The 25,633-nt window shown below is 39.7% G+C and overlaps 2 protein-coding genes across 2 annotated transcripts; one reads left to right on the top strand and one right to left on the bottom strand.

Annotated features, from left to right (window-relative positions):
- Window positions 1-1,481: 1,481 nt before the first annotated feature.
- Window positions 1,482-14,470, bottom strand: papss1 (3'-phosphoadenosine 5'-phosphosulfate synthase 1). The gene is made up of 12 exons (XM_008316661.3): window positions 14,170-14,470; window positions 13,499-13,613; window positions 13,174-13,409; window positions 12,721-12,859; window positions 12,437-12,555; window positions 12,009-12,122; window positions 11,771-11,882; window positions 8,972-9,177; window positions 5,335-5,470; window positions 4,840-5,108; window positions 3,170-3,399; window positions 1,482-2,427 (listed from the first exon to the last, which is right to left on the bottom strand). Exons 1-12 carry the CDS (start codon window positions 14,227-14,229, stop codon window positions 2,283-2,285), a joined length of 1,881 nt encoding a protein of 626 aa, XP_008314883.1. The 5' UTR covers window positions 14,230-14,470; the 3' UTR covers window positions 1,482-2,282.
- Window positions 14,471-16,040: 1,570 nt separating this feature from the next.
- sgms2a (sphingomyelin synthase 2a) lies at window positions 16,041-25,609 on the top strand. The gene is made up of 6 exons (XM_008316658.3): window positions 16,041-16,844; window positions 21,612-22,109; window positions 23,025-23,142; window positions 23,726-23,879; window positions 24,242-24,408; window positions 24,854-25,609. The coding sequence occupies exons 2-6, from the start codon at window positions 21,661-21,663 to the stop codon at window positions 25,037-25,039; spliced, it is 1,074 nt and encodes a 357-aa protein (XP_008314880.1). The 5' UTR covers window positions 16,041-16,844; window positions 21,612-21,660; the 3' UTR covers window positions 25,040-25,609.
- The last annotated feature ends 24 nt before the right edge of the window (window positions 25,610-25,633 follow it).

Here is a 25,633-nt window from a genome sequence, read left to right as displayed (position 1 = left end):
TTGTTTAAAGTCTAAATTCTTTTACACTGACTTTGGTTGAGTTTACCTAATCAGCTAATGAAATCTGCTGTTAGAGAATAGTCAACTGATAAAATGGAGTACACAGTTATATGTACGATCTCAGGGACACTGAACGAGGAATCTCTCCTTTCTCGTCCAGATTCCATGAAACAATGCGCAAAACACTTCCAACTGCCGTCACCAGGGTTCAGACCGGAAAGGCGACTCAGCCTGTGCACACAGACACCTCTTTCCTTGAATTTTAACCGTGGCCTGTATCACTCTATTGTAGTTTGCAAAAGTGAAGCCCTTTTTTATCCCGACTGGCTTTGAAAGGAATTCAAACCAGATGGAAGGAAATTGGAGATAAATGCAGCTGGAGTTCATGCAGGAGCAGAACCTTTTGGTGCTACAGGATAAGACTGCAGTGATGTCACTCAGTGTTGAATGCTGAGAGGTCACAGGGGTCAGGCTGATGTTCATTTACCTACGTATGGAGTAAAGACAAATGTTGGTTTGAGTGTCTTCTCTGTGATGTAGTGAATGATGTTATGTTTTTGATTAACCTTTAAGAGGTTGTAAAACAGATTAGGACATTTTAACTCCATGTAAGGATTACTCAAAAATCCAGAACGTTTATTATCATGCTTTCAATTCAGATGCAATTATTTCACAAAATTGCATTTCCTAAATATGGTTATAGTAAAAAAAATGTTTTATCAAGCTAGCGGATGGTTCCCAAAGTGGGGGGTGGGGTCCCTTACATGATGCAATATGATTGCTAGTGGCTGTTACTGGAAGGTCTTTACACATATTTTCTTTTGTGTGAATTAGAAAACACTTGAAATTTTGTTTTTCACCACTGCCTTTCTGGCTGTGTCTCCCAGAATCACTTCCAACTTCCTAATCATTTTTCTCACTGCAGTTTTTGACACTATAACTCTGTTAGTAAACCCGTCTCTTACCTTGTTCTTACGATTTCTTTTTTTAAACTCAGGCTTCAGAAGATTCATGCTCTAAAATTGAAAAGCTCTATTTCCTGGTATCCTGACCTACAGGCAGGTCTCACATCTTGGAGCAGGATTAGATAAAGAAGCCTAGGTGTTTCTGACAGAGCCATTCTTCTGTGTTTTTTTTTAACCCTGCGTGTTCTATTTTTACTACATCTGGGAGCCATCTGCAGCTCCGTGTGTGTATACAGTGTACAAGTGTGTCAGGGGCTGATTGGGGTCAGTGGAGGTTCTGTCTCATTCAATATACAGGCATATAAACCAACTGCAGAGGTCACCGAACTTCCAACCTGTCAAGACCTCAAACAACTGGGGGAGAAGGAACTGCTTTTGTTGATGACAAAGACGTACGTGGCTAACAGAGTAAGATGTTCCAACTGTGAGATCTCAGCAGCAGCTGACAGGCAGCGATGTCAGGTTCAATGGAATGGGGAATTGAAGATCAGAGAATGCTGAAGTAAACCAACAGTCTGTTATGCTAAAAATGGTTTATTGTATAAGGAAGATTGCAAATGTGATCCTTTAATGGTAACCATCAACAATCTGATTACACAGGCCAACCGTTACGAATGCATTAGCACATGGAAAATATTAGCAACCACGAGGAAAAAGAAAGAATGAAAAGAAAAAACATTATCAAAAGTTGAGGGTTCTAAAATTACGTGCAAAACACACACAAAAAATTAAGAGGATAAATAGACTTAATGTGAGGATGGTCACATGTGCTCCTAGGAGCTTTGGATTTCACATACCAATAAAAACATCTTCAATGCTAATCTTTTGTGCAGTTTGGAGCCGTCTGACACTAACACTGTAGCAACAAGAGAGACAAGAAGCAGGTGTGTGAGTGTGTGTGTGTGTGTGTCCTAATCCAAACAAGACATCATGTGAATTCACTTTGGGGAGAGCAAGGCACTCGACTTTTACATCAACCACTTGTGCACACCACATCTTGAGAGGTTGCAACTGCCGTTTGCAAAAACAATCAGCACAATTTGTTTGTGGTTCAGTAGAGAGTAGGGGCAAAATTAATGAACTCCAGTAGGCTCAGCAGGGAATACTTGACATTCATTCACAGCTAGGTTAGTACTGGTCAACAGTACTTAACACACAGACTCTCCTAGTATTTCTGCAATCAGTGATCAGAATGTACAGTCACAAAAAAGATTAAGATAAAAACAACTGCGATGACGTTTTGTGAACGTAGCTGTGTGGTCCCCACCTTCCACGGCCTAAAACCACTCTGTTCATATGGTAACCATCACACCCTCTTTACTCTTTACTCTTGTCCAGTGAAGTGTAGTAATCTTTCAGCACAGCCCAAGCTTTGGGCGCCATGAAGCCATCAGGAGGGTTGTCTCCCTCGCGGGCCATCTTGCGCATGCGTGTCCCTGAGATGAAGTCGTAGTCTTGATGGCTGTGGGTTTACATGAGAAGGAAATGACACAAAAACATTAGAATGAGGAAACAGTTTACATTACACTTAGATACCTTACTGTAACTCTCGTTAGCACAATTTTTAATTTTCTTTTATTTGTACAGAAGTGCTTGATTTGCATGATTTACATTATAGATGCTACGTCATGAAAAAGCATCATGGAAAAATAGGCAAATTATTTTCAACATTCTTGGCCAAAGTTGGCAAGTTGCTTAACAGACTCCGAGAGCAGAGGCAGTGAGATTGCCTGATTTTTGTTAGTCATGTGCACTATCTATATACAAGCTTTAATTAATGGCAGGTTCTGGAACAACATGAAAGCTCATTCTTAATTCACATTCCCTTTATCTGTGTAAGAAAGAATAACAACCTGTTATTAATGGCCGGAGTTTTTACTGTAGACGCAAGAGAACAGCAGAGACAAAAATGGATGAAAGACTTTGGGGGGGGAAAAGCAGGCGTAATGAATAATTAATTTGGAGAATGTAATTCTTCTTTCTGTTTAGGCTGCTGGCTGTAATTGAAATTCATGGGAGGTTTTACTCTGGATTATATCTACAAATAAGTTGTTAAATTAGGAGTGAGTGAGCATGGCTGCAATCCACTCCACTGCAGCTGTTTGTTCTTCATGACCCAGATACTCACTCATCTGTGGGAAACAAAAAGGGACACAGATTCTAACATAGTGGAAAACCCCTGTATATTGTTGTTAAAAACTTACTTTTGGGGGTCATAAAAATCCATCGCTTTTTTGACTTTGTTGTAAGCAGCCACCTTGAAAGGTACAATCTCCAGGGTGATGAGGCCCGGGGCCATGGTGAGGACCTTGGCACCGTGGGTGGGTTCATACAGGTCTTTGCCAGTGACTGGATGTGGCATGCCTGCAGGGTCACGACCCACTATGTAGAAGTTGGCCCCAGCTACCATCCGAGCTCTGCAGTGCCACTGGACCTGAGGACAAGGTTGAGAAAAATTAAAACTCTTGTCTCATTGATGTCGGTTTGAAGACTTTTGTCATGATGTCCTCACTGTGATGTCATCACCATTTCCCACAAAGCACACAGAAACTACATAAAACTGTGATCCAGTTAATTTCACACTTATTGAAAAGCACACAGAAACTACATAAAACTGCGATCCAGTTAATTTCACAACCCAACCTAAAGACACTGATAATGGTACGGGATATCATCAGGGAAACAAAAACTGGTATCAGGACAATGCCCTCTACTGGTAAGGACAGTCCTCACTTGACACACAAAAACTTAAATGAATCGTTTTACATTTCCTGGTCTAACAGACCGGCCTCCAACAACGGCTCACCTTAGGTTCTCTCACTGTGGTTCTCTGTCTGCTACTCATTATGAATACTCTGAAATCTACAAACTATTAATAATGCTTCCTTCAGAATGATCTCCTTTTTGTGTAGTTTGTTTATTTTTGGATCCCAGGGCAGCGCTGTACTTTACTCTATATTGAGGGAAGCAATGTCATAACAATGAGACTTATGACTGGATTTTTTTAAGCTGTAATCCAAAATAGAATCAAGAAATAATAGAAAGAAAAGGAGCAAATGAAGTCCTGGTCTAGAGTTCACTGAGAGAGTCTAGAGAAAACGAGTCAAAGCAGCCAGAGTTCAAACCAATACCAAAATCGAATAATTTCTTCTTGGGGCCACAACTTATATCATCAGAAAACTTAATAAAACTTTCTCATTTCCTTTTCGAGTGGTTCTGCCTGTAAAAGGACAGACAGTCAAACAAACAAACACTCCGAAAACTATAAACACCTGACAGCCTGCAGTCTTTCCTCAATAAGTATCTCTACGGTGCTCATTTATTATCCCTGCCCCAGTTTGTACTGTGTTGTTTCATGCGTCTGTTGGGGTTTTTTCTGTCCATTTGTCAATGTAAAGCACATTAAGTAAACTAACTTAAATAATAAATAAAGTTGACTCAATCAAGAAGCGATTAAATATATTGACTGCACAGCTACGCCCAGTCACATGGAGGCTGGTGTGTGGCATGGAAACACAGAACAGAGCTCCCAGAGGAAATGTGAAATCCCCTTTCCTGCCATTTATCACAATCAGACATGTGCACACACTTAGTACTAAATGTCATTACATCGTGCTGCCATCATTTTCCATGTTCATTGTTAATTTTCAGGAAAACATGTCTTTTCCCTTTAACAGATGTTGTTGTTGCATTGAGACTTTGTTGTTACACTAAAGTGGAATGGTCACAGCCAACTGATTCCAGCGTATAAATGCTAATGTGTCATTTAATGACACAACTTATATCCATTAGCTTTGAGCAGATCTCCTCCACTCCTAATAAAACCAGAGCTCGGTGCTCGCACTGAAATGTAAACGCACATCAGAGGCCTTACCTCTGTCGGCCCAGCATACATCATTGGCGATGGAAAGATGGCAACGATAGTGGACTCTGGATTCAAGACGCCTTCCTCCAGCACGGCAGCGTGCTGCTTCATCCTCCAGGGCAGCGGCACATCGTCATCCTTGGTCCATCCTCCCAGTGGGTGGAGCAGCAGCACGGGTCGTCGGTAGCCTCGCTCGATGAGGCGCTTGTGGGTGTCCTGCATCAAAAGAGCATGGCCGTTGTGGACTGGGTTGCGGAGCTGAAATGCAAACACGGCGTCTGAAGGAAGGAAAAGAAGGAATTGTTACATTGTTTCAAGAAAAGAGTTGCAGGATTTATAAGTACCTGTTAACCAATCGCTGAGGTCAAATTAAGAAAAGAGTTGCAGGATTTATAAGTAGCTGTTAACCAATCGCTGAGGTCAAATACAAAAAGTGTTCTTGTTGTGACAGAGCTCACAGTTCTTGTTTGATAATAAGTATGGTATAGACAGTTCGCCTTATACCTGCATTCATTTCTTTAAATTTCTGTTTGAGCTCCGTGGGTGTCAGTCTGTATTGGTCAAGTCCATCGTTCCAGGTGATTCTGTCCAGAACCTGCAGGTCTCCACCAACCAGCCAGTCCCCGCTCTCCATCACCATCTGCAGCAGAAGTATTGGAAATCATGACAAGAAACACACTGAAGACTCAATCCCGTCTAAAGATACTGTTTACATTTCCACAACAAAGTCAATGTGTAATTTTTAAAACTGTTTCCAGAAGGGTTTGTCAACTCCCTAAAAATGTGTGCAAACATTTAATATTTCTGGGAAGACACCTTAGGGGACGGACACAAATAAAATTAAATAGAAATTTCATTTTTGTCCAACATTGTTATTTGATGTTTATTTTGGAATCATGTCTCAGGTCAGATTGGATGGTTCAGCGGGCGGATTAGCCCACAGGCTGTCAGTTGATGATCACTGTCATATGAGCCACAAGAAACTAATTTGATGCTAAGCTTCCTCCTTAGTAGTCTTAAAACCATCATGATGGCACAACACTTTCTGATGCAGTACTGCCCTACACCTTGATGTTTAGCTAGACTTTGGACTTGAGTCTTAAACGGATTTTTTAACAGTATTTCTTTTAACTGACGTGCGGCTATCGTGTGCAGAGAAAACTGTTTTAAATCCATAAACATCCTTGCGTGCAGAGACTAATCCTTAGGTGGAAACTCTTTTATACCCAATCATGATACCCAAACCTGTTACCAGTTAATCTGCTTATTGAGAAATGATGCTTGGATGTCCTTTTTTTTCCAATTTGCTTTTTCCCTGCCCTTTTTTTGGAGATTCTGAAGTTAAAGAATTAAGCAGATGTTTTATCCTTTTGCATGTTTCAAAAAATTCATGTTAATTAATAACCAACAGCTTTAATGTTATTACTCATATATTATATTCATGTGTACAACATAGAGTTGGTAACCGAAATGTGTGTTTCTGTCGGTGTGTATATCAAGGACAGTGTTTTTATGTCACAGTTAACAGTGGGTTAAACAATCCTCCTATCCGTCTTTGCTGACATCTAGTACATAGAATTCAACAACAAAGCAGAGACTCCTGAACAAAACCAGGTGATGTTGTCCTGACCACACTGGAGGAATTATTCCAAAATATCACTGAAGAGCTTGCAACCCCAACAATGGCTTCTATTGTTTTAGGCATTGTTTTATTTACTTAACACACAGGCCTGTGGGATGTAACTATGATATGATCTGACAATTTCTAACAGCCACAGCCATAAAATGAGCACGTTTTTCAGTGAAGTGAGAATTAACAACAAAAGATTGAAATGAAATCTGAAGCTTTTAGGTGCTGTGAAAAAAACAATTTGGAAAAAACTAATGTCACTGACATATAATCGATCATTTAAATGAATTTAGCAAATACTTTAATATCCTGACTTCACAAACTGATTTCTGTGGCAGACAGACTGTGGCAGACAGCATGATGCGGTCAACTCCAGCGTGGATGCATTGTGGGAAATATTTAAAATTGTTTAGAATTTGTTTTTCACACTCCAATTAATCTTTTGCTGGGGCGTGAATAATGAACCGTGGTTGACAGTAGACACTTTCAAGTAACTGACAGAAAAGTAATGTTATGAATTTTGCTACATAAATAAAAAAATCTAAATTTTATTACCTTTTTTAGATAAATCAAATGTAACAAGCCCTCTTTCAGAGGTGTGTTTCAGCTATTTGAAGTGACCTCAAAGCTTTACATGTGAAACAGACTGGCAAAATAAACAGCCACTTCACCGTAGTTTCCGATGGAAGGGGCTCCTGCCTGACTGACAGACGGGTAAACAGGAAAAAAAGGATTAGCTTCATCTAATATGGAGCAGGTCTTTTATGGGAGACAGGGTGAAGAGAAAAAAGTTACAGCTACTAACACGGGGGTGTGTTGATAGACTGGCTCCAGCATGGAGAGTTAAACATCCACTAGTTAACGTAGACATATACACACTATTTCAAAGTGAGTGGCGTCCTAATTACAGCAAGCTGAGCACACAGATTCAGCTGCGACAGGTTTGTATGGACAACGAAAAAGGAGTTGTGGAAAGGATAGAGAGTAATCAGCTTAGTTTAAAGCCAACACTGTAGGTTTAAGCAGTGGAGAGTCAGTGACCCAAATCAGACCTGGTAGTTACATTTGATGTATGGGTCTTTACCCCACCAATAATCAGGAAAATCTAACTGATCATCAGACTTGTTGGTAATACTTTTATTCTGTCTTTTTCCAAGTCATAGCAGTGGGAACAACATTGTATCCTGCCAACTCTTTCTTCTTATGCGCTGTAGCAACGATCAGTTTCACACCAATGTGCACGCTGAACCACATTAATGAACCACGTTTCTACAAGTCAGACCAATAAAAATATTATTTTGTTTTTGTGTACCAACACAATGTCAGTTTTCTGTCGTAAGATTCCTAAGGACATTGGACATTTTCCATATTAATAATTTCATCATTTGGATTGGTCACAAATAAAAGCGGGTGTGAAACACAGACATCTGATATGTTTTTCTGTTCCAGCGAGTTACCTTGTCATGTTTTTGGAATGTTGATTTAACCTGATTGATTGTGATTAATCATCATTATTTACAATCCTGATTGCTCATGATTATCTCTAAGCAACCCTGTGACTAATCTGTCCGGCAACTTTTCCAATACGTCAGCAGATTAAATGGAATTACCAGATACAAAAGCTAAAAGTTGGACATGGAATTATTACTAAATAATGTAATTTGCACATCCTTTAATTAAGCATAAATGTTTTTAAAAACAGAGATAAAAGATTTATGTATTGTATACTTTTCAGTATTGTATCCTAACAACTGCAGAAATTCATTTAATTCAAGACGGACACTTCATCCGCCACTTCCTTCTGTCTGTGCTTAATTTAGTCTGTATTTCATTGTCATTGTGTGTTACACTGCTACTTCTACTCCTGCTGCCTATGTCAGCAACACACTATGTCCAACTACAACCAAATGGCCGTGCAGGCAGGATCATTTCAGGACGTTATCTTGCCACTGGGTCTACCTGTGCGGTGTGTGGCAGCGTTTCTGTTGAAAAACAGATGGAAACTATTCTTATGTATGTTTAGAGAAGGATTAGGGGGGCTGAAAGGTAGAGGCTGGCACGGGTCCCACAGGCTTGTTCAGCTGAGTTGCACAATAGCAGATCACATTTGGTGGCGACTGTGGAAGAGACTTAGCATCCAAATATAACACCTGCAAAAATGAGGGTGGACCAAAAAGATCAAGTGATTACTCTGGGCATGATGACAGAGTGTGAGAAAGGCTCCACTTTTCTACGTAGTCAGTCTTTCCATAAGCAGAGTGAACAGGCCAGCCTGGATCTGTCTTCTATCAATGCAGAAACCAGAGAGGCAGTTTTCTCTCACTTGCACAGTGTTTATCACACAGCACACACGGGGAGACGGACAGTCTGGATCTCAGCAGGTCTGCTTCAGTGCCTTTCTAAGCTCCGGGGATTTTCTACCTGATTTATACAATTAGGTACAGCACATGTGCTAGTAATGTTGGCAGAGGACACAGACATCAATCTAAACATATCTTATCTGAGACGTACCTTTATGTAAGGGTGGTCCTTGCAGGTGGTGCCCCATTGCCGAGCGCAGCGCTCCTCCTTGCGATGCTCATAAAATTCAGGGTTGCGGAGTATAGCCACTCGTCTGCCTTCGTAGACCAAGGCCACAGCTGTAACACCATCCAGGTGCTGTTTGTCGGTAGTGGACACTGGCAGCACCACGGGCACGGACAGATTAATGACACCACCTAAACAAGAGATTTTAAATAACTGAATAAAAAAGGTGAATAAATTAAACAATATAAAGTTTAAAGGCAGAAGACAAAAAGAGAAAAATCCAGTGACACATGTGTAATTTCAGCCAGCATTACAATTAGTACTGGGAAAATCAATGACACATTTCTGGAAAAGCAGTTTTGCCCCACCTTAGGCTCAACCACTGAACACCATTCACAAAATTACTACTTAAAAAACGACATTGTCAAATGTCCAATTTAATTTTAAAAGGACCGTAGAAGCAGAGAGATTTTTACTACAATACAGATGTGTATAAGTGTCAGCCTTTCGTAGCAAGTGAAAACCTTCGTTTGGCTGGACAGACACATCAGCCAGAAGGGGAGAAAAGGTTTGTGATCATTGTTTCCACAGGCTTCTGGAAGCTGCACGTTGCTGGAAAATGAGTTGAAGCTGAATAGTTTATCTCAGGACAACGTAATCACCAGTGATAATTAGGCTGTTCAGAAATGTTTATCAGCCTCACCCTAGTGGAGTGGTTTCCAAAATGGGGGTTGGGCCCATCCAGGTGTGGGCAATTCCAAAATGGGGGTTGGGCCCATCCAGAGTGCACAGATCAATTTCAGGGGTGGGCAGCAGGGCAAATTAATTTCAATTTTACCGTAGTAATTTTTAGTGGGGAAGTTGAGGTATGAGTTAAACGTCGGAGACTCAAAGACAAATCCCACTCCACCACCAGTGAAGACTCTCTCACATGCCAATCACTATGTGGTTTGGTTAAACTAAATCTAACACTGACAAGTTCGCTGGTATGGACTCAATCAAAGATGATGGTGTGTTTTTTTTATTTGATAGCCAACAATAACTCTAGGCTTAGATTGTTGCGGTGACACTAGGTGTGTGGTGTGTTTACAATCTCCAAGCATTTTTTTAAAAGTTGTTTGGAAGTCTGTTCTTGTTGAAAATTGTTGCAAAATTTTTCAAAAAGGAGGCATGAAATCATGGAGGTCAGTGCAGTTAGCTAAACTGTTTTTTGAATTTAAGTAACTGTATTGGAAAAAACTTTGATATAGAAAACCAATGTTAAAGTATGGCTTCGCAAATGAAACAGTTAAATCTGTGTCGTGACAGTGTTCGGGGGGGTTGGCTGTTCAGGATGATGAAAACGTTGAAGACTTTGAAAGCTTTAGGAACAGCATGCTTTTCACATCACATCAGTTTAACTTGTGGACAGGCAGGAGGGGACGGTGACTGTGGCTGCCCCCACCTTCCCCCAGACCCTCTCCTTGTCACAGTAAAGAGCGTACAGCTGGGTTTGATAAAACAGGAGCACACAGTGTATTGGAAGACGGCAGTTTTCTATTTTCTGTCCAGTTGTGCTGTTATTTTCGCCGATCAATCTTCTCACTGTGACATTAATATTTTGCTGTCAGACCCCTGGAAGGAAGTGAAAATGGACAAACTGTGGCTTCAGTGTCAATCAATACACAGGATTCTTCCTCTGTATCGCTCTCATAGCGGACCAAAAAAAACTGGAATCAATACTTTTGGCATCAGTGTGTATTTCCACTTCAATCCAGTCATCTGATTTAATCTGATTAGTTTTCTTTCTTTGGAACAACAATACAAATGTATTTTTATTTTATGGTGAACAGCAGGAAGGATCTTAACACCAACTCTGTCAATTGTTAAGATTGAAAATATGACTTTTTCTTCATCTGATGTGTGTGATTATGTAACAACACATAAGAGGACATTAAACAAATCTCACCTTTACTGGTTTCAAATAGTAAATTTTCTATTAGCTACCAACTGAAATTATAACATAAACCACAGTATCACCATTAAAACATACCATGTTAGAGTAAAGCTGAGTATATGACCCAGCAGAAGTAATTTAACGTGGATGTATTTAGTTATACTGTATATTCATGTCATAAATTAAGTCCATGTTTTTGCATAAGTTACTCCCACTGTGTATATATGAAGATTCACAGCAGGTTTGAAATCCTTCCATGTTTGACATTTTTCTTGTGGGGTTTGTTTTTGTTTAAATCTGTTGCAGAATGTGGTTAGAGGCATTATTTGTCAAATCTGAATTCTATGGTCTGTGTCAGATTTTTTTAATGTGCATACAATATGTATGAGGCTCCTGTTCGTTGGTATCAAGGCTGCAATTTTATTTGGGCAGAGAAATACAAATTATTAAAGTTATTGCAATCATCAGTGCCAAAATATATTGGAAATTTACTTTAAAAAGGACATTTCAAGGACATTTTAATGAATACGATTAGAGTCAGGAAGTGATCTTAAATGTAACCAATAACACTGATGAGGAAAAGGGTGTAACTGGGCTTTTTTTGGGGGGGGGGCATATTTTTTGCAATATGCTTTTTAATATATTTTTAAATATTTATTTTTACCCACCATGTTTTTTGACAACACTGATTCATATGTTTTTTTTTTATGTTTTTTGACAACACTGATTCATATGGTTTTTTAAAAAATATAATGACACCAGAAACACTTGTATTTGGTAAACCTGCATTAATGAAATACAGAACAAGATTGTGTTTTAATTAATGTTACCATCATGGATTGTCTTACCGTCCAGCAGGCAGTCAAAATGGAGACACTGTAAATACTCTCTTTCTCTCATGAAACCATTGAGGGGAGTGGCCCAGCCTTCAGCCAGCACCTGTACCCACTGCATGTCCAGCTATGGATTACACATACAGTCAAACACAGGGAGTTAAATACCAACAGTTTAGTCAAAATAACCAGCGTTAAATATTATTATTATTATTGTTAAATTGTCATAACAATGTTGAAATATCAGTTGCACCTTGCTAATTTGTACTGAAGGCAGAGTCTCTGCGTCAGCTTTAGCCAAGTCCAGTTTGTTCTCATGAACATACAGCTCTTTCACTTCGTAGGACGCATCAATGGGAACGATATCCTGCAGAAAATATGAAAGAGACATTTTATAAATGGATACAAAACAATACACACAACAACTGAACCACTGTCTGATTTATGTTGACACTAAGTGACGTCAACGTCAATACAAGTGTGAGGCTTCACTGCCCCTTAGTGGCCAATGGGGGAAGAGCAGGCTTTTTGTGCCACAAACCAAGTCCGTCATTTATTTAATCTCCACATAAAGATTTTCTTCAATATAGTGAGAGCAGAACAAATAAAACAGTCACAGCAGATTCTGCTAACACAACATATTTTTGAATCATGTGTAAGGACAATTATAAATTTACACACCCTTTCCTGAAGTAGGTCAATAAGCTGTTGGATGCACTCATTGACACTGCAGGAGTCAGTCTTCAGCACCAACTCTGGAGCCTCTGGTTTCTCATATTCTGAATCAATTCCAGTGAAACCTGACAGACAGAAATGATAAATTACGAAGTCGGCCTATTTCCTATGATCAAAAATGTTAAACTCTAATATTTTTATGTCCATGATTTTATGTTATGTTTTATGTTATTTGGACTTTAATAACCCAGGTGTTCAATCACTCACAATTGTATCAAACCACACTTTACCTCTTATTTCCCCAGCTCGAGCCCTCTTGTACAATCCCTTCACATCCCTCTGTTCACAAACGTCCAGGGGAGCATCAACAAAAACCTCGAAAAACGGCAGACCTGCAGCCTCGTGGATCTTTCTAGCATTGAGGCGATCCTGAAAAGAAAACAACAGTAACAGTACAGAAATGATTTAAAGTTAGCATGACAAAATAACCAGATAAATGTATCAACATCAGCAATACAGTTGCACTAATTCAGTGCAAAACCTCTCAAACCTTACAGCAGCTATGCTGTTTTTTAGAGTTAGGGGCTGTTTTGCTTGCTTGCAAAACAAAGTGTGATTATCAGTTTCTTCTTTTCACTAATGGACAATGTGTGTATGTACAGTAGGCAGGAGCTTTAAGTATCATCATAGTAATACAGAGTTACTGTTTTAGTGAGTCTACGCTAACTTTTTAATGGACTCACCCTACTATACGGAGAGATGAAACTGGCAATGCAGACCAACCCAGCATCGGCAAACAGCCGGGCCACCTCAGCAATTCGTCGGATGTTCTCTTCACGATCTTGTGGACTGAAACCCAGGTTTTTGTTTAGGCCTTGACGGATGTTGTCCCCATCAAGGGTGTAGCAGGGAATACCATGACACACCAGGTACTCCTCTAGAGCCATGCTCACCGTGGTCTTTCCTGCACCGGACAAACCTTTGTAAAATAGAAAACAAAACCAGATTACAATTAAAATCACATACATTTATGAAGGACAGAGGCTCCAGTGACACCGTGAAACCTACCACTCAACCAAACAGTGCATCCTCTAAAGCCTCCTCTTGTGCCCACGACCTGACCACGCTTGTTTCGGCTTACATGGTGAGCTTGATAGGTGACATTAGTTGCACGTTGCATTCCCTGGAAATTTTGATATAAGATTTGATATAATTTCATATTACCAGCAAAACATAATGTATTAAAAACTCAATTTTTGTTGTTATTTATATTATTATTATTATTATTTAATTATAGTCAAATTATTATTGTCAAATTATGGGTCGTTAGACGCTTTTATCAAAATTTTACTAAGTAATACTGATGTTATTACAATTATTACAAATAATACATTACACCATGGCGTAAGCTTTTACAAATGTCTGACTTGAACATTGGCATCGAGTGTGACATGCCCAAGATTTTGAAATAATAAAGGCAATGAATTACATAGTAACTATTATTACTGTTCAGTCAATAACTTTTCATCCTTAAAATAAGGGGAAAATACATTTTCACCACTGGATATAATGTTTTTTTAGTCTCTGCGCTGCATTCAATGAAAAGCTAGCTTAGCCGTTCTCCATTATTGTTATCAATCAGACGTATTAGCAGTAAATATGGCATCTCGTTATTATAAAGGTAAATGGGTATGGTGAATCATTAAGTTGAATTTAAAAAACAAGTCTAAAAAACTCACCCAGCTCTCAGCGGTGTTGCTCAGCTTCTGCTTCTTGTGCGAGTTGCCAAATGTCTCCATGTCCTCCGAGTAAGAAGAGGCTAATTCAACCGACAGGTTCGCGTTAATTCAAACAGCCAAAAGCCGTCCCTGTGGTTCTTTGTGGTAATTATGAGACTTTTTGTTGTTTATAACAGCTTGGTGATTTGTTTATTGACACAGGTATCCCCGGTCAAAGAAAGAGCCCGCAGCCGAACCTTTACACACAGATACAGGGAAGCAAAATCCCAGCAGCAGCAACAGCCACGTCACTAGCGACGACGCGTGACGTATTTCCTAGGTTTTTCCTCTTCGAACCTGGTTCAGGCAGGCGACACTCTGTCAGTGCAGTACAGCCCCACGTCGGTTGGATAGTGAAATGACACTGTAAATTACTTCTGTGCTGTTCACGTCAGTGGTCGCCACAGCGTATTTTCTGCCTCCATCTCACCCTACCCTCTGTCTCTTCGGCGTATACACCAACTATGTCCACGTCCTCTTTTACAACATCTACCTCTCTGAGGTCTTCTTCTACTTTTCTTGCCCGGGAACTCCATGTCGAATCGAATATTCAATATATTCCTTATATTATCTCCAAATTGCTCCACGTTATTATCTACAATCCTGGAATTTTCACTAAATTGTCAAGACATTGTGCAATTAGACAAAGTTTAATACTAAATGCAATGTAACTACTTTGAATAAACGTGACATTTCCTCTCCTTACTTTACTTGCAAACACCATCTGTAATACTTTGGATTAGATACTGTCTTTTTTTCCCTTTTCAGTTTTCATCACTAACCCATACTTTGGATTAGATACTGTCTTTTTTCCCTTTTCAGTTTTCATCACTTCAAAACCTTAAACACCAATGTAGACAGACCAGCTCCAAAATTACAGGATATTGTTTTTACTGAATCTTCTCTTTCCCACTACATCTGGTACATCTCTTCTTTTCTTGCACATTTTTGCCATATGTCCAACTTCTTACGGTTGAACCATTGTTGGTTTTCGTATGTACTGTATTTCCAAGAGCCACATGGTGGCCTGTTGGTTAGCACTGTTGACTCACAGCAAATAGTTTCTGGTTTGTGTCTTTGCATGGTTGGTTGCCCTTTCCATGTGGAGTTTAAATGTTCTCCTCATTTTTGCGATGTTTTTCTCTGTGTCAAAAACAACACAGGCAGCAAATTATACAAATAAAGTCTCTAAAATTGTCATAAATGAAAATTGTTTTTTGTTGTCACATGTTGTCCTGTTGACATATGACATCATTTGCTAAAGCAAACATATGAACATGTCAGACTCAGTAACCTTAGTAGTTTTTTTTTTCCAGAATCTGCAAGCTGTGGCACAACATCCAGGTGGTTGCTATTTAGATTTGTTCCAGACTAGGTCAAGTCATTCATTAGTGTCTTTGCTGTTATTTCAGGGTCCCTGGACACATCCCTTAGTTGTTTTACTTCTACAGCTACTAGGTTTAGTCACCTTTTTATTTTGCTTTTACTCTTAATCCTGTGGAGGTATTTCAACTTCTTGATAATTATTCTCTCACTTATTGAAACTTGACACAAATTTTAGTTGTCTGTTTGCATGATTGTCTTAGCTTTGGTATTATTCTTTTTCTTCCATAGAAATCATGTCACTTCCACCTTTACATCTGTTCATTATGCAAAGTTTTTTTTAAAGACAATTAAATCTGGCATATTTGGGTTTTTAGTATTTACTACATTGCCACAATAATTTAAAAAAAATGATGAAGTCGAAGTACAACAATTATATACAGTGCATCCCACATTAGCGAACACACAATCTGCTTAAATGCAACACCTTCTGCAAATCTAGTCAGATTTTCGCAAATTTAAAGGTTTCGTATTGTTGCAACATCAATAACATTCGATAGAATACTGAGACCTCCAACCTGCTTTCATGGTAAACTGATTTTCAATAGCGCCACAAAGCAGACAGGTCACCCTCCTTCACTCTGACCGAGGTCTGCTCATGACTGTGCTTGGGAAATGTACTGATCTCACATCAGCTTCTTTCGGTTTTCCCATCTCACCGCAGTGAGTGACTCAGTTTCCCACCGATCTGCAGTCAGTGTCTGGCAAGCAGTCAATTTGTAGCTACAAGTGGAGGAAACAGGTTCGGGATAATTAAATTCTTATAAATATTAGTGATTTGATTATGTCTGTCCAATGCGCATGCATGTATTTTACTATGGCAAAAATAATCTGCCTGAATACACAGAAATATGAATTGGTTGGTAGTGCATTTTGTTCCCAAATACCGTATAAATGGACCAGAACTGATATATAGTATCTCAATAATGAATAACCAATGAACCACAAATTATAAACTACCTAAGATGCTTGTTGCAGAACACCTAAAGTTAAAGGAGAGGCTAGCGTTGATTACAGGAGGACAGAACCTGAATTAAAGGGGAATGCAGTGTGAGGGAAGGAGGCAGAAAAGGAAGGTTGGATGGATGAAGAAGCTGTGAGTATATGGAGCTACGGGGAGGAGGAGGAGGAGCGCCTCCTCAGAAGCCAGCCACTGTGTGGTGATCAACATCCCATCCTGGGCAGAACAGCGACAGACCAGCAGGCAGCAGCAGGGCTTCGAGCAGAGGTCTAAGGAGACTCGAGCAAGGCAGGTAGGATGCTGAAAACTGGGGTGCTATGATTCAACTCCGCAACGTGAGTCTTTTTTTAAAAAAACGCAGTGTCAGAAACTGTGGTAGAATGTGTTCAGCTGTAAAACACAGCTGTACATTTAAATACAGATAGAAAGATTAAAACTGCGCACTAGGTCAGTCTAATACAGGTAGGATAGTGTACCCTGCGATGGGATGCTTTATAAACATGCAACATGTTAGGGTAGCATGTAGCATGTTGGTAACTGTAGAAGGATATTATCTCCAAGAGGCAACTGTACGGGTGATAAATTGCCGGGTGATAAATTGCAAAGTATGCAGAATATCCTAACAGTCATAAACCATAAAATACGTTCATCTTTTATATTTATATTTATGGGTCTCTGGAAGTTTATTCTGCAGTTACTAGCTACAGGAAGCTAAGTTCCCTCTAAAATCCCTTTTACTTTATCAAGTACTTGAGAGGTTGCCTAATTTAACTATTTACTAGTTTTGTGGTTGATAAATGTACAAGTTAAACTAGTCTTTGTCTTTAAGTTGTGATTTACTGTGTGCATTTTTGGGGGTACAATGCTAACCTTTTAGCACTGGGCTTTTGAAGGTACACAGCACCACAAAACAACTAAGCTTTCCACTATATACGTGCAGTTTATATAGTTTATAGTCAGGTATACAACAACTGGTCACTGTCAGTCCCCCCCTTTTAAGGTCATCAGTTGTGGGATCACAGCAACCTCTGAGTTCATACAAGAATGTGCTCTAGGCATGATTACAGACAGGCGGATATAGGCAAATATATTTGATATAATTCTCACTGTTATGGACTGAATTGAAAAAAATAACCCTCTTGTTCATGCTTAATAGGGAACAGGCCAGACGTATAACATATGACAACATTACAAATAATTTTGTAGAACACATGTACACGCACTTATTTAGACTATTCTTTCCTGAAGTACAAGTGTGGGTTATTGTGTATTTTTAGCCGTTTTGCAGTATATAAAAATGGTATTTTCTGTGAGTACAAGGGCCACATGCAGGAAAAAACTAGGTAAACCAAGCTTGACATGTACAGTAACAGAAAAAAAACTCTTACAGATGTTTACACAGCCAACCAGATCTGTCAGAAGTCTCCATTTGACAAACACTAACCCTATAGAATATTGCAATGCTATGTACACAATAGGAAATCTCAGTCCAGAGTAGGTTTTTAAACTATGTTTGATTATTGGTCAGGCCTCAGCTCCAAAAAATAATCCTCAGCAAAAAACTGTAGTAAGTTGGTCTTGCATGAGATGTCAAATACGTCCTGCAATGCAAAAACAATATTTGTGGATTTTGTTTAGACCACACTGTACGCAGACTGTAGATGTTTGTGATGTAGCTGCAGTTCCATTTTAATAATTCAGTTGTCAGTTCCCAGATGTAACAGCTTTGACTGAAAATGAAAGGGTTTAATTACAGGACATTCACTGACCTGCTGCTCCACCCAGTAGCCTCATATGGAACGTGGTATTTAAAACTGTGTGTGGGGCCACTGTGCTACACCCCAAAAGTAAACTTCAAAACTAGCTTGGCCTTGCCATATGACAGTCTGCTTCCCTGTAATATATTGGACATTTGGGATCCACCCAGCCCAGAACCTGACATTACTCACTGCCAATCTCCAACCCACATGTGGTTACGGTTGCCAGAGACTGGGGTGCCTCATGGGTTGTGTGAACATTTTGGCTTGTTTGGTATAAACTCGGTTGTACTTTCAGCAGACAGCAGGCCCTGTTCTGTCAGCAACAAAACAAATGTGTGAATTTGAATGTCTGCAGTGATAAACAGGGTTGGTCAATGAATAAGTGTGGGGCAGTGGTTGGGGTTCATGCGTAGGAAGTGAACGTCACTGTGGTGAAACCAAACTTTGAAACTCTTTTCTGTATTTGTTGTTACACTGTAATACACCAAGTAGTCGACAATTGAAGGCAGGAATCTCAAAATAGTTTTCACTTTCCTTTTTAACTACATCGGTCTTAACATTGCCCTTAGTATGAATAGTTATATTTGGAAGACTGTACATACTAAACATGGCTAATAGTTGTGAAATTTTACAAAACCTGCAACTGTAATTTCCCAGCTTGGGATCAATAATGTAAAGTAGATCTATCCATATTTATCATTAACTACAATAAGAGTTGTGTCTGGGTTGTGCCAATGGCCACTTTGAATTACTTCACGGGCAGGATCTGACTCCCAGGCCTTGTGTTTGACACCAATGCCCTAATATAACATTTACTTCATTAAAACAAATTTGTAACATTTATTTTATAATTTGGAGAAACATCCTTGTAAAATATGGAGGTCCTTTTTTATCTACTGTAAAACAAAATATGTGGGTCAAAGTCTGAAAGTAAGATATGCAGCACATGTAACACTTTCAACATGTGTTTAAAAAAACATCCAAGCTTAAGGCAACACAAATTGAACGTTTGGCCCAAAAATGCAGTTTACTTGTTTTATTGCAAGCACATTTTATAGGCTGTCGTGTCTGTGCTGTCAGTTCCAAAAGGGCTGGGTCATGTCTGGCCTGATTTATTTTAAACCTGCACTTTGATGAAGACAATCCACGTGATGTAAAGAAGAAAACGAGCGAGTGGACAGCAATAGTAGTATGTTATTATGAAGGCCCCAGAACTGAGTCAAAGCACTGGTTCACTGAGAGTAAAATACAGTCTTCAGGGCAACTGGGTGGCTTCTCTTGAAATAGCTCAGGAGAGTGGAGGCAGCCAAGTTATCCATTACAGTCTGTGACCATGTGGAATAGGATTTTTTTTCTTCCAGTTTTCCATCACCACCCGTCCCTTTCAGGCACTGGTGCTTTGACTGAAGGGAAAACACTTGTGAAATACACACTAGGGACTAGAGAGCAAGTGGAAAATCAGTGAAATGAACGCACTTTGTTGGTTTCCCATGTACAGCACAGATCGGTTGGGGAGAATACGTGGGAAAACTAACGTTTCTCTTTTTGTACAGACTGTCACTCTGAGATAAGCTGGGAAAAAGAATCCTTAAAATATCAGCAGCAGGTATGGCCAAAGAGTCAATATTTGTCCAGGTTTTATGCATTCTTTTCATCAGACATTGCTGCTGAAGTGGATCATAGTAAGAAAAAATATATAATATTTCACGCACCACATACATTCTGTTTTCTGGAGCTTTCTGCTCTATGATGTGGTTTATGCACACACATATAGACCCTAAATTTGCCCTGAAAAAAGGCTTTTAATCAAAGCAGTGTAACTACTAAGCTCACATGGCTATAAATCCTGTTCTGTGACAAGAAGGCAAAGACCATTAACTTTCAGTCACAGACAGAGTTTACTGAGACTATTTTTAGAGCCTCTCCTTATGTTCATATACAGACAAAGTCATTTGTAGATGTTTTTGAAAGCAGTTAAACACAGGGAAAAGACACACAGAGCTAATGATAAACAATGTTTTTAAGAAACACTTACACTGACAGTGCAGTTGCATTAGAATGAGCTGAGAAAATGTGGAAAGAACGTCCATTTTCCAATTTACCGTAAATTACAGTGTCCTGTCATTAGCCGTTTCCTAAGCAGCAGCCAGATGCATCTCCAGACGTCATGATCACCACAGCCTGTCTCCCTGCTGCCTGTTAGACGGTCTTGCTTTAATTCACATGTTTAAACTGAGCCACTCAGTATCATTAATACCTAAAAAAGATTATGATTTTTATTAGCATTATAACATTTGCTCTAGCTCATTGTGTACACATTATATTGAACCAGGAAGACACGCCTGAGGTGAATGGAACACGACTCACCACAAGATGCAGTTGTAGCCGATAATAGAAGGGGTGTGGCGCTGTACTGTAACTGGTTTATATTGTTTGCCTGCTCCATTTGATTCTATTTACCGTGTTAGTTGATATTAATCCACCTTATGGGCCTTTAAGGTCTGCTACACTCGGTGTTGTTGTCATGTCAAGTCAGAGATCATGCTACTGTAAGCCACCGTCCACTGTAACGATGTTTCTTCTTGCAAAAAGCAATTTGAGGAAACTGATGCTTTCAGCATCTCCCTTGAGTCCATGCTTCTCTATTTCTATCCCCTCTGTTGTCTGGGTGCCAGCCTGGGTGCTTGCTCTAAGTAAACATTCCATTCTGTATATATATCCACGATGGCCTTTATTGTTTTTGAATTTCAATTTCAAAGCTGTATCAGCCTCACATACACTAATAGGGTCAGTGGTGGCTTAGTGGTTAAAGAAGGCTTCACGTTCAAGTCCACCAGCTGCCAAGTTACCCTCAGTGGTGCTCTGAGCATGGCACCGTGCCCACACACTGCTCCCCGAGTGCTTAAAAAGCTGCCCACTGTTCACTTTGGTGATGGGTTAAAAGCAGAGGTCACATTTGGCTGTGTGCAGTGGTGTGCTGTGTCACAATGACAAGTAGTTCACTTTCCCTTAGTGGTGCTGTTAATACAGTTGTAGTGCCCTGTTTATTGATTTAAGCCCTGTTCAGTGATTTAAGTGTGCCGAATTTCATACCTTTGTCAAAACAGTTGGATTACCATGAACACTCGTAAATACTGATAAAATTATTAATTATAATTATTTTATTATCTGGATCTCCTTGCATTCAAGCAGCACTCCTTTACTTTTATTTTATATATTTAAATATAACCAAAGTATGTTGTCTTTTTTCAAAAAAAACCTCATTCTTAATTGTTTGTTTCCCACCTTGGCACGTGCAGAGCGTCCACTTAAAGGATCATTGCCTGTGGATGGACAGTACAAACACCAATGGCATCACAGCAGCTTGTGGATGCGAGGGAGCCTATCGCTGAAGATCCAAACCCTGGGATGGAGGGGGGCACTGTGCCTACCAGTGGTAAAGCATGCCCTGTTCACAATTCAGCAGTGGACGAAAACAAGAGGGGCTTCCGCAAAGGCATTGGGAGGCATAATGACTACGTAAAGATTTCTGTGCCAGACTCCAAGATCAACCGACTGCCCATGGAATGGTGGAAGACGATAATTGCTTTCTTTTATGCCGGCTTCAACTTGGTGCTTACCACAGTTGTCATCACTGTAGTGCACGAGAGGGTCCCTCCCAAGGAAAGCAGCCCACCTCTCCCTGATAAGTTTTTTGACTACATCGACCGGGTCAAATGGGCATTCACAGTGACAGAGATCAACGGCATGGTGCTGCTGGGTATTTGGATGATCCAGTTGTTTTTCTTTAGATACAAGTAAGAGCCAAAAGTCTTTTTCTCTTAACAGGCAATTAAAAATTATATTTAAATTGTTGTAATTAATAACGATTACACTGGTTTTACTACAACAATACTCACAAAGTTGTTTTAAAATGTATGTAGTATTATGTAGACAAAACTGTTTTTAAAATGGATGTAGCTGTTGATTAAATGGACCTGAGGACATTGTCTCTTATGTTGTGAGTGAGAGATTAAGAGGGAGGATTAAGAAAAGAAATGGTATTGGGTGGATGATCTGTTGTGCAGACCTCCAAACTATAATGTTTGCTAATAAGCAAAACTCAATTTGGCAAAGCAATAGCACATCAGGGATTAGCTCTGAGCTTCATTTTGTTTACAGCGGCGATGGAAATTGCAATCTGTGGTGAGAGTAGGGAGCAGATGAAAAATAACCCAGAGAGGCTGCAGGAGAAAGAAGAGTCAGATGAAAAGATGATGATGATGCAAGGAGTGGAAGAAGTCAAACTGGACACCTGGAAGCCACTTGTGGAGAAGTAGCTTTAACCTGGGCAGAGTGGTTGTTGTGGGCTGTATCCTACAACAAGGGAGCAACAAAAGGAAAAGTAAGATGGTGCCTAAATGTCAGGATGTTGAACATTTCAGATGTGGAGATGTTTATTAGTAGAGAGCTGGCAGGATTAAAAGGAGCTTTTCAAAAGAACAGGCCTGGTCTTATATCTGGGGTATAATGTTACATATGCATGGCTGTAATTATTTGGACATTGGCTGCGGAGAGATGTTAATACTGTACTACATAAAGAAAGAATCAGTAGAAAGTCTTCAGAACTTTGTTGATATAAATCTTAATGTTTGTACATCTTTGAAATAAATGAAATAGAACAGAATATTTTATACTTGCTCAGGTACTGCTCTGACGTTTTCCACTTTCAGGTCCATTGCACTCAGACGCTTCTTCTTCCTCATTGGCACACTGTATCTGTACCGCTGTGTCACCATGTACATCACAACCTTGCCTGTACCTGGCATGCACATGACCTGTGCTCCCAAGGTGAGCAGCATTCACAAGTCAAAAAAAAGATGTCAGTTTTTCACCAGTCTTTTTTATGCCTGCTCTGAAAAAGGTTATTTTGTCTGTTAAAGACCTAATTTTAGAAAATGACTCTGAACTCCATCAGTGCTTATTATAAAATATAAGAACATAGGAAGGTGCTGACGTACTGAGCTCAGCAAAAGAGCATTGGTTTCATTTCCAGGATTTAGCTGGTGTTTAAAAAGCACTTGGACTACTTGTGCCTTATGAGTTATTGTCAGTGGGTGTGAACTAAAGACCTCAGTGACATCAAAAGATGAGACTATAAAAGTGATGTAATTCATTTAGTCAAGGAAAGATAACAGTAAGCTTTTTACCCAAATTATGAGGAATGGTTTTCAGTCAGACAGTGTTTCAGACAGCTTGTTTCCAAGGCTCAGTAATGTCCACTGCAACATCATTTATAATGTCAAAAGTGTATCTGGTCAGAACAAAAGAAGCAGATACAGATTGGATGTTTTGGGTTGTTTTTTTGGGTTTTTTTGCTCTAATGCAGTGTTTTTCTCTCTTTCTCCAACATATAATCTCTGCTCTCCATCAGCTCCACGGAGACGCTCATGCTAAAATGCAGCGTATCCTGCAGCTGATTTCAGGGGGCGGTCTTTCCATCACAAACTCCCATCTGTTGTGTGGAGACTTTCTGTACAGTGGACACACCGTGATGCTCACCCTCACTTATCTTTTCATCAAGGAGTGTGAGTACTCACAGCCAAATCTGTTTGCTCCAAGTGGAGTCACTCAATGAAAGCTGTCATGAATAATATATGAATCATACTGTGTGTTTCCATTCTCATCCCACACGCCACTCAAGGACATCCGAGGAGGAAAATTACTTCATACTTTACTGCTTCTTTGTTTTATTGCCCTTAATGTTTGCTACTCAACACTCCCGTGTGTGAGATGCTCCTCAAAAAGTTAGCAGTGAAAACAGAGATTTATTGTTTTCCCACTCAGGAGCCCACTCTGTTCTCCACATGTTCTCCAAATGATCCAACAGCAGCTGATATTCCCAGATAAACATTGCCGTTGAGTTGCCTTTTCTCCCGTCTCCCTCCAGACTCCCCACGATCGTTCTGGTGGTACCATCTGATGTGCTGGCTGCTGAGTGCCGTGGGTGTGGTGTGCATCCTGGTGGCTCATGAGCACTACAGTGTGGATGTGGTTGTGGCCTATTTCATCACCTCCCGACTGTTCTGGTGGTACCACACCATGGCAAACTTACAGGTACGAGAAAGACCCGCACATGAGCCACACAACTGTTAAATAACTGGTTTGACTCAGAGGCAGTGGAGGACACCCTATTTATCTGAACATTGCATTAAGAGGTTTTGTGTGTGTGTGTGTGTGTTAGTCAAAACCAAGTAATCATGTTCAAAGGAAAAAACACTGCATACTTTACTTCTTCTGGTACTTCTACTGCTTCTGGATAAAATTTCCCCAAACCTGTAATATAAAGCATTTTAAAGAACTTTGAAGAGCTCCATCTAATGGTCATAAAGTGAGTGGACTGTTGATGTAGCTTATAATAAATGTTGAAATATATATAATTTTTTATATTAAATTGTAACAGCTACATGTTGTATCGCAAGGTCCTCAGACGGATTTCATGCACTAAACATTTGTATTACTTGCAACAGTGTTTTAAAGGAACGCTTCTTTCTCTTGACAGACTCTTAAATGCTCGCCCAACAACTACCTCACCAACACCTGGTGGAATCCTCTGTTCAACTTCCTGGAGAGGAACGTTCAGACGGCCATACCATGCTCCTACAGCTGGCCCATCACCTGGCCTCCTGCCTGCCTCAAGAGTCCCTGCAAGAAGTACTCTATGGTCCAAAGTACACGAGAGGAGTGACCCAAGTGTCACCTGATAATTTACCAAAGCAGGTATTAGAGCAGTCTTGTCCTTTTGACAAGGGCTGCAAAGTTGTGCGGATGCCGTCTCCACTGACCTCTTTGTGTTGCAGTGTTATTTATTTAAGATTTCGTTTTCTTTTACAAATGCTCATCAATCCTCCGTTCAGCTTTCACAGACCTTTAAGAACAGTTCGGTATGTTTCAGTATTCGCAAGATGTCGATTATGGAATTGCAAAGAAAAAAAAACTTTGATACAGTTTGGATGGGAGTTACCTCAGTATAACATCAGTGTTTTGACGTCACAAGGTGCCTTAGTGTGTTCAGTGTCAGTGGTTGTATCTAAACTGCCATCACGTCTTCTCTATGTTTGTTAGTATTTGCTATAATTGTAATTACCAGTGTGTAGTCTAATCATTGTGTCAAATTTAAATATAACCAAATTGATATTTCTTTTTTGTTTTTTATTCAAAAAATAAAAATCCTAGAAATATTAACTCCTGTAGTATCAACAATATCATTGGATATAGTTTGGTTGTCAGGTCAACATTTTTAAATTTGAAGTGTAGAACACATTACTCCTCTATTTCCTAA

This window comes from Cynoglossus semilaevis, chromosome 9 (assembly GCF_000523025.1).
Source record: "Cynoglossus semilaevis isolate Cse_v1.0 chromosome 9, Cse_v1.0, whole genome shotgun sequence".
NCBI classification, from domain to species: domain Eukaryota; kingdom Metazoa; phylum Chordata; class Actinopteri; order Pleuronectiformes; family Cynoglossidae; genus Cynoglossus; species Cynoglossus semilaevis.
This window is presented reverse-complemented; position numbering and strand designations above follow the sequence as displayed.

Coding starts and splice junctions, on each gene's coding strand:
- papss1 (XM_008316661.3), bottom strand. CDS start 14,229: ATGGAGACATTTGGCAACTCGCACAAGAAGCAGAAGCTGAGCAACACC. Junction 5,471..8,971: donor AGGACCACCCTTACATAAAG/GTACGTCTCAGA, acceptor CTTCTGCTGCAG/ATGGTGATGGAGAGCGGGGA. Junction 3,400..4,839: donor TGTATGCTGGGCCGACAGAG/GTAAGGCCTCTG, acceptor CCTTGTCCTCAG/GTCCAGTGGCACTGCAGAGC.
- sgms2a (XM_008316658.3), top strand. CDS start 21,661: ATGGCATCACAGCAGCTTGTGGATGCGAGGGAGCCTATCGCTGAAGAT. Junction 23,880..24,241: donor TTATCTTTTCATCAAGGAGT/GTGAGTACTCAC, acceptor GTCTCCCTCCAG/ACTCCCCACGATCGTTCTGG. Junction 24,409..24,853: donor ACACCATGGCAAACTTACAG/GTACGAGAAAGA, acceptor TTCTCTTGACAG/ACTCTTAAATGCTCGCCCAA.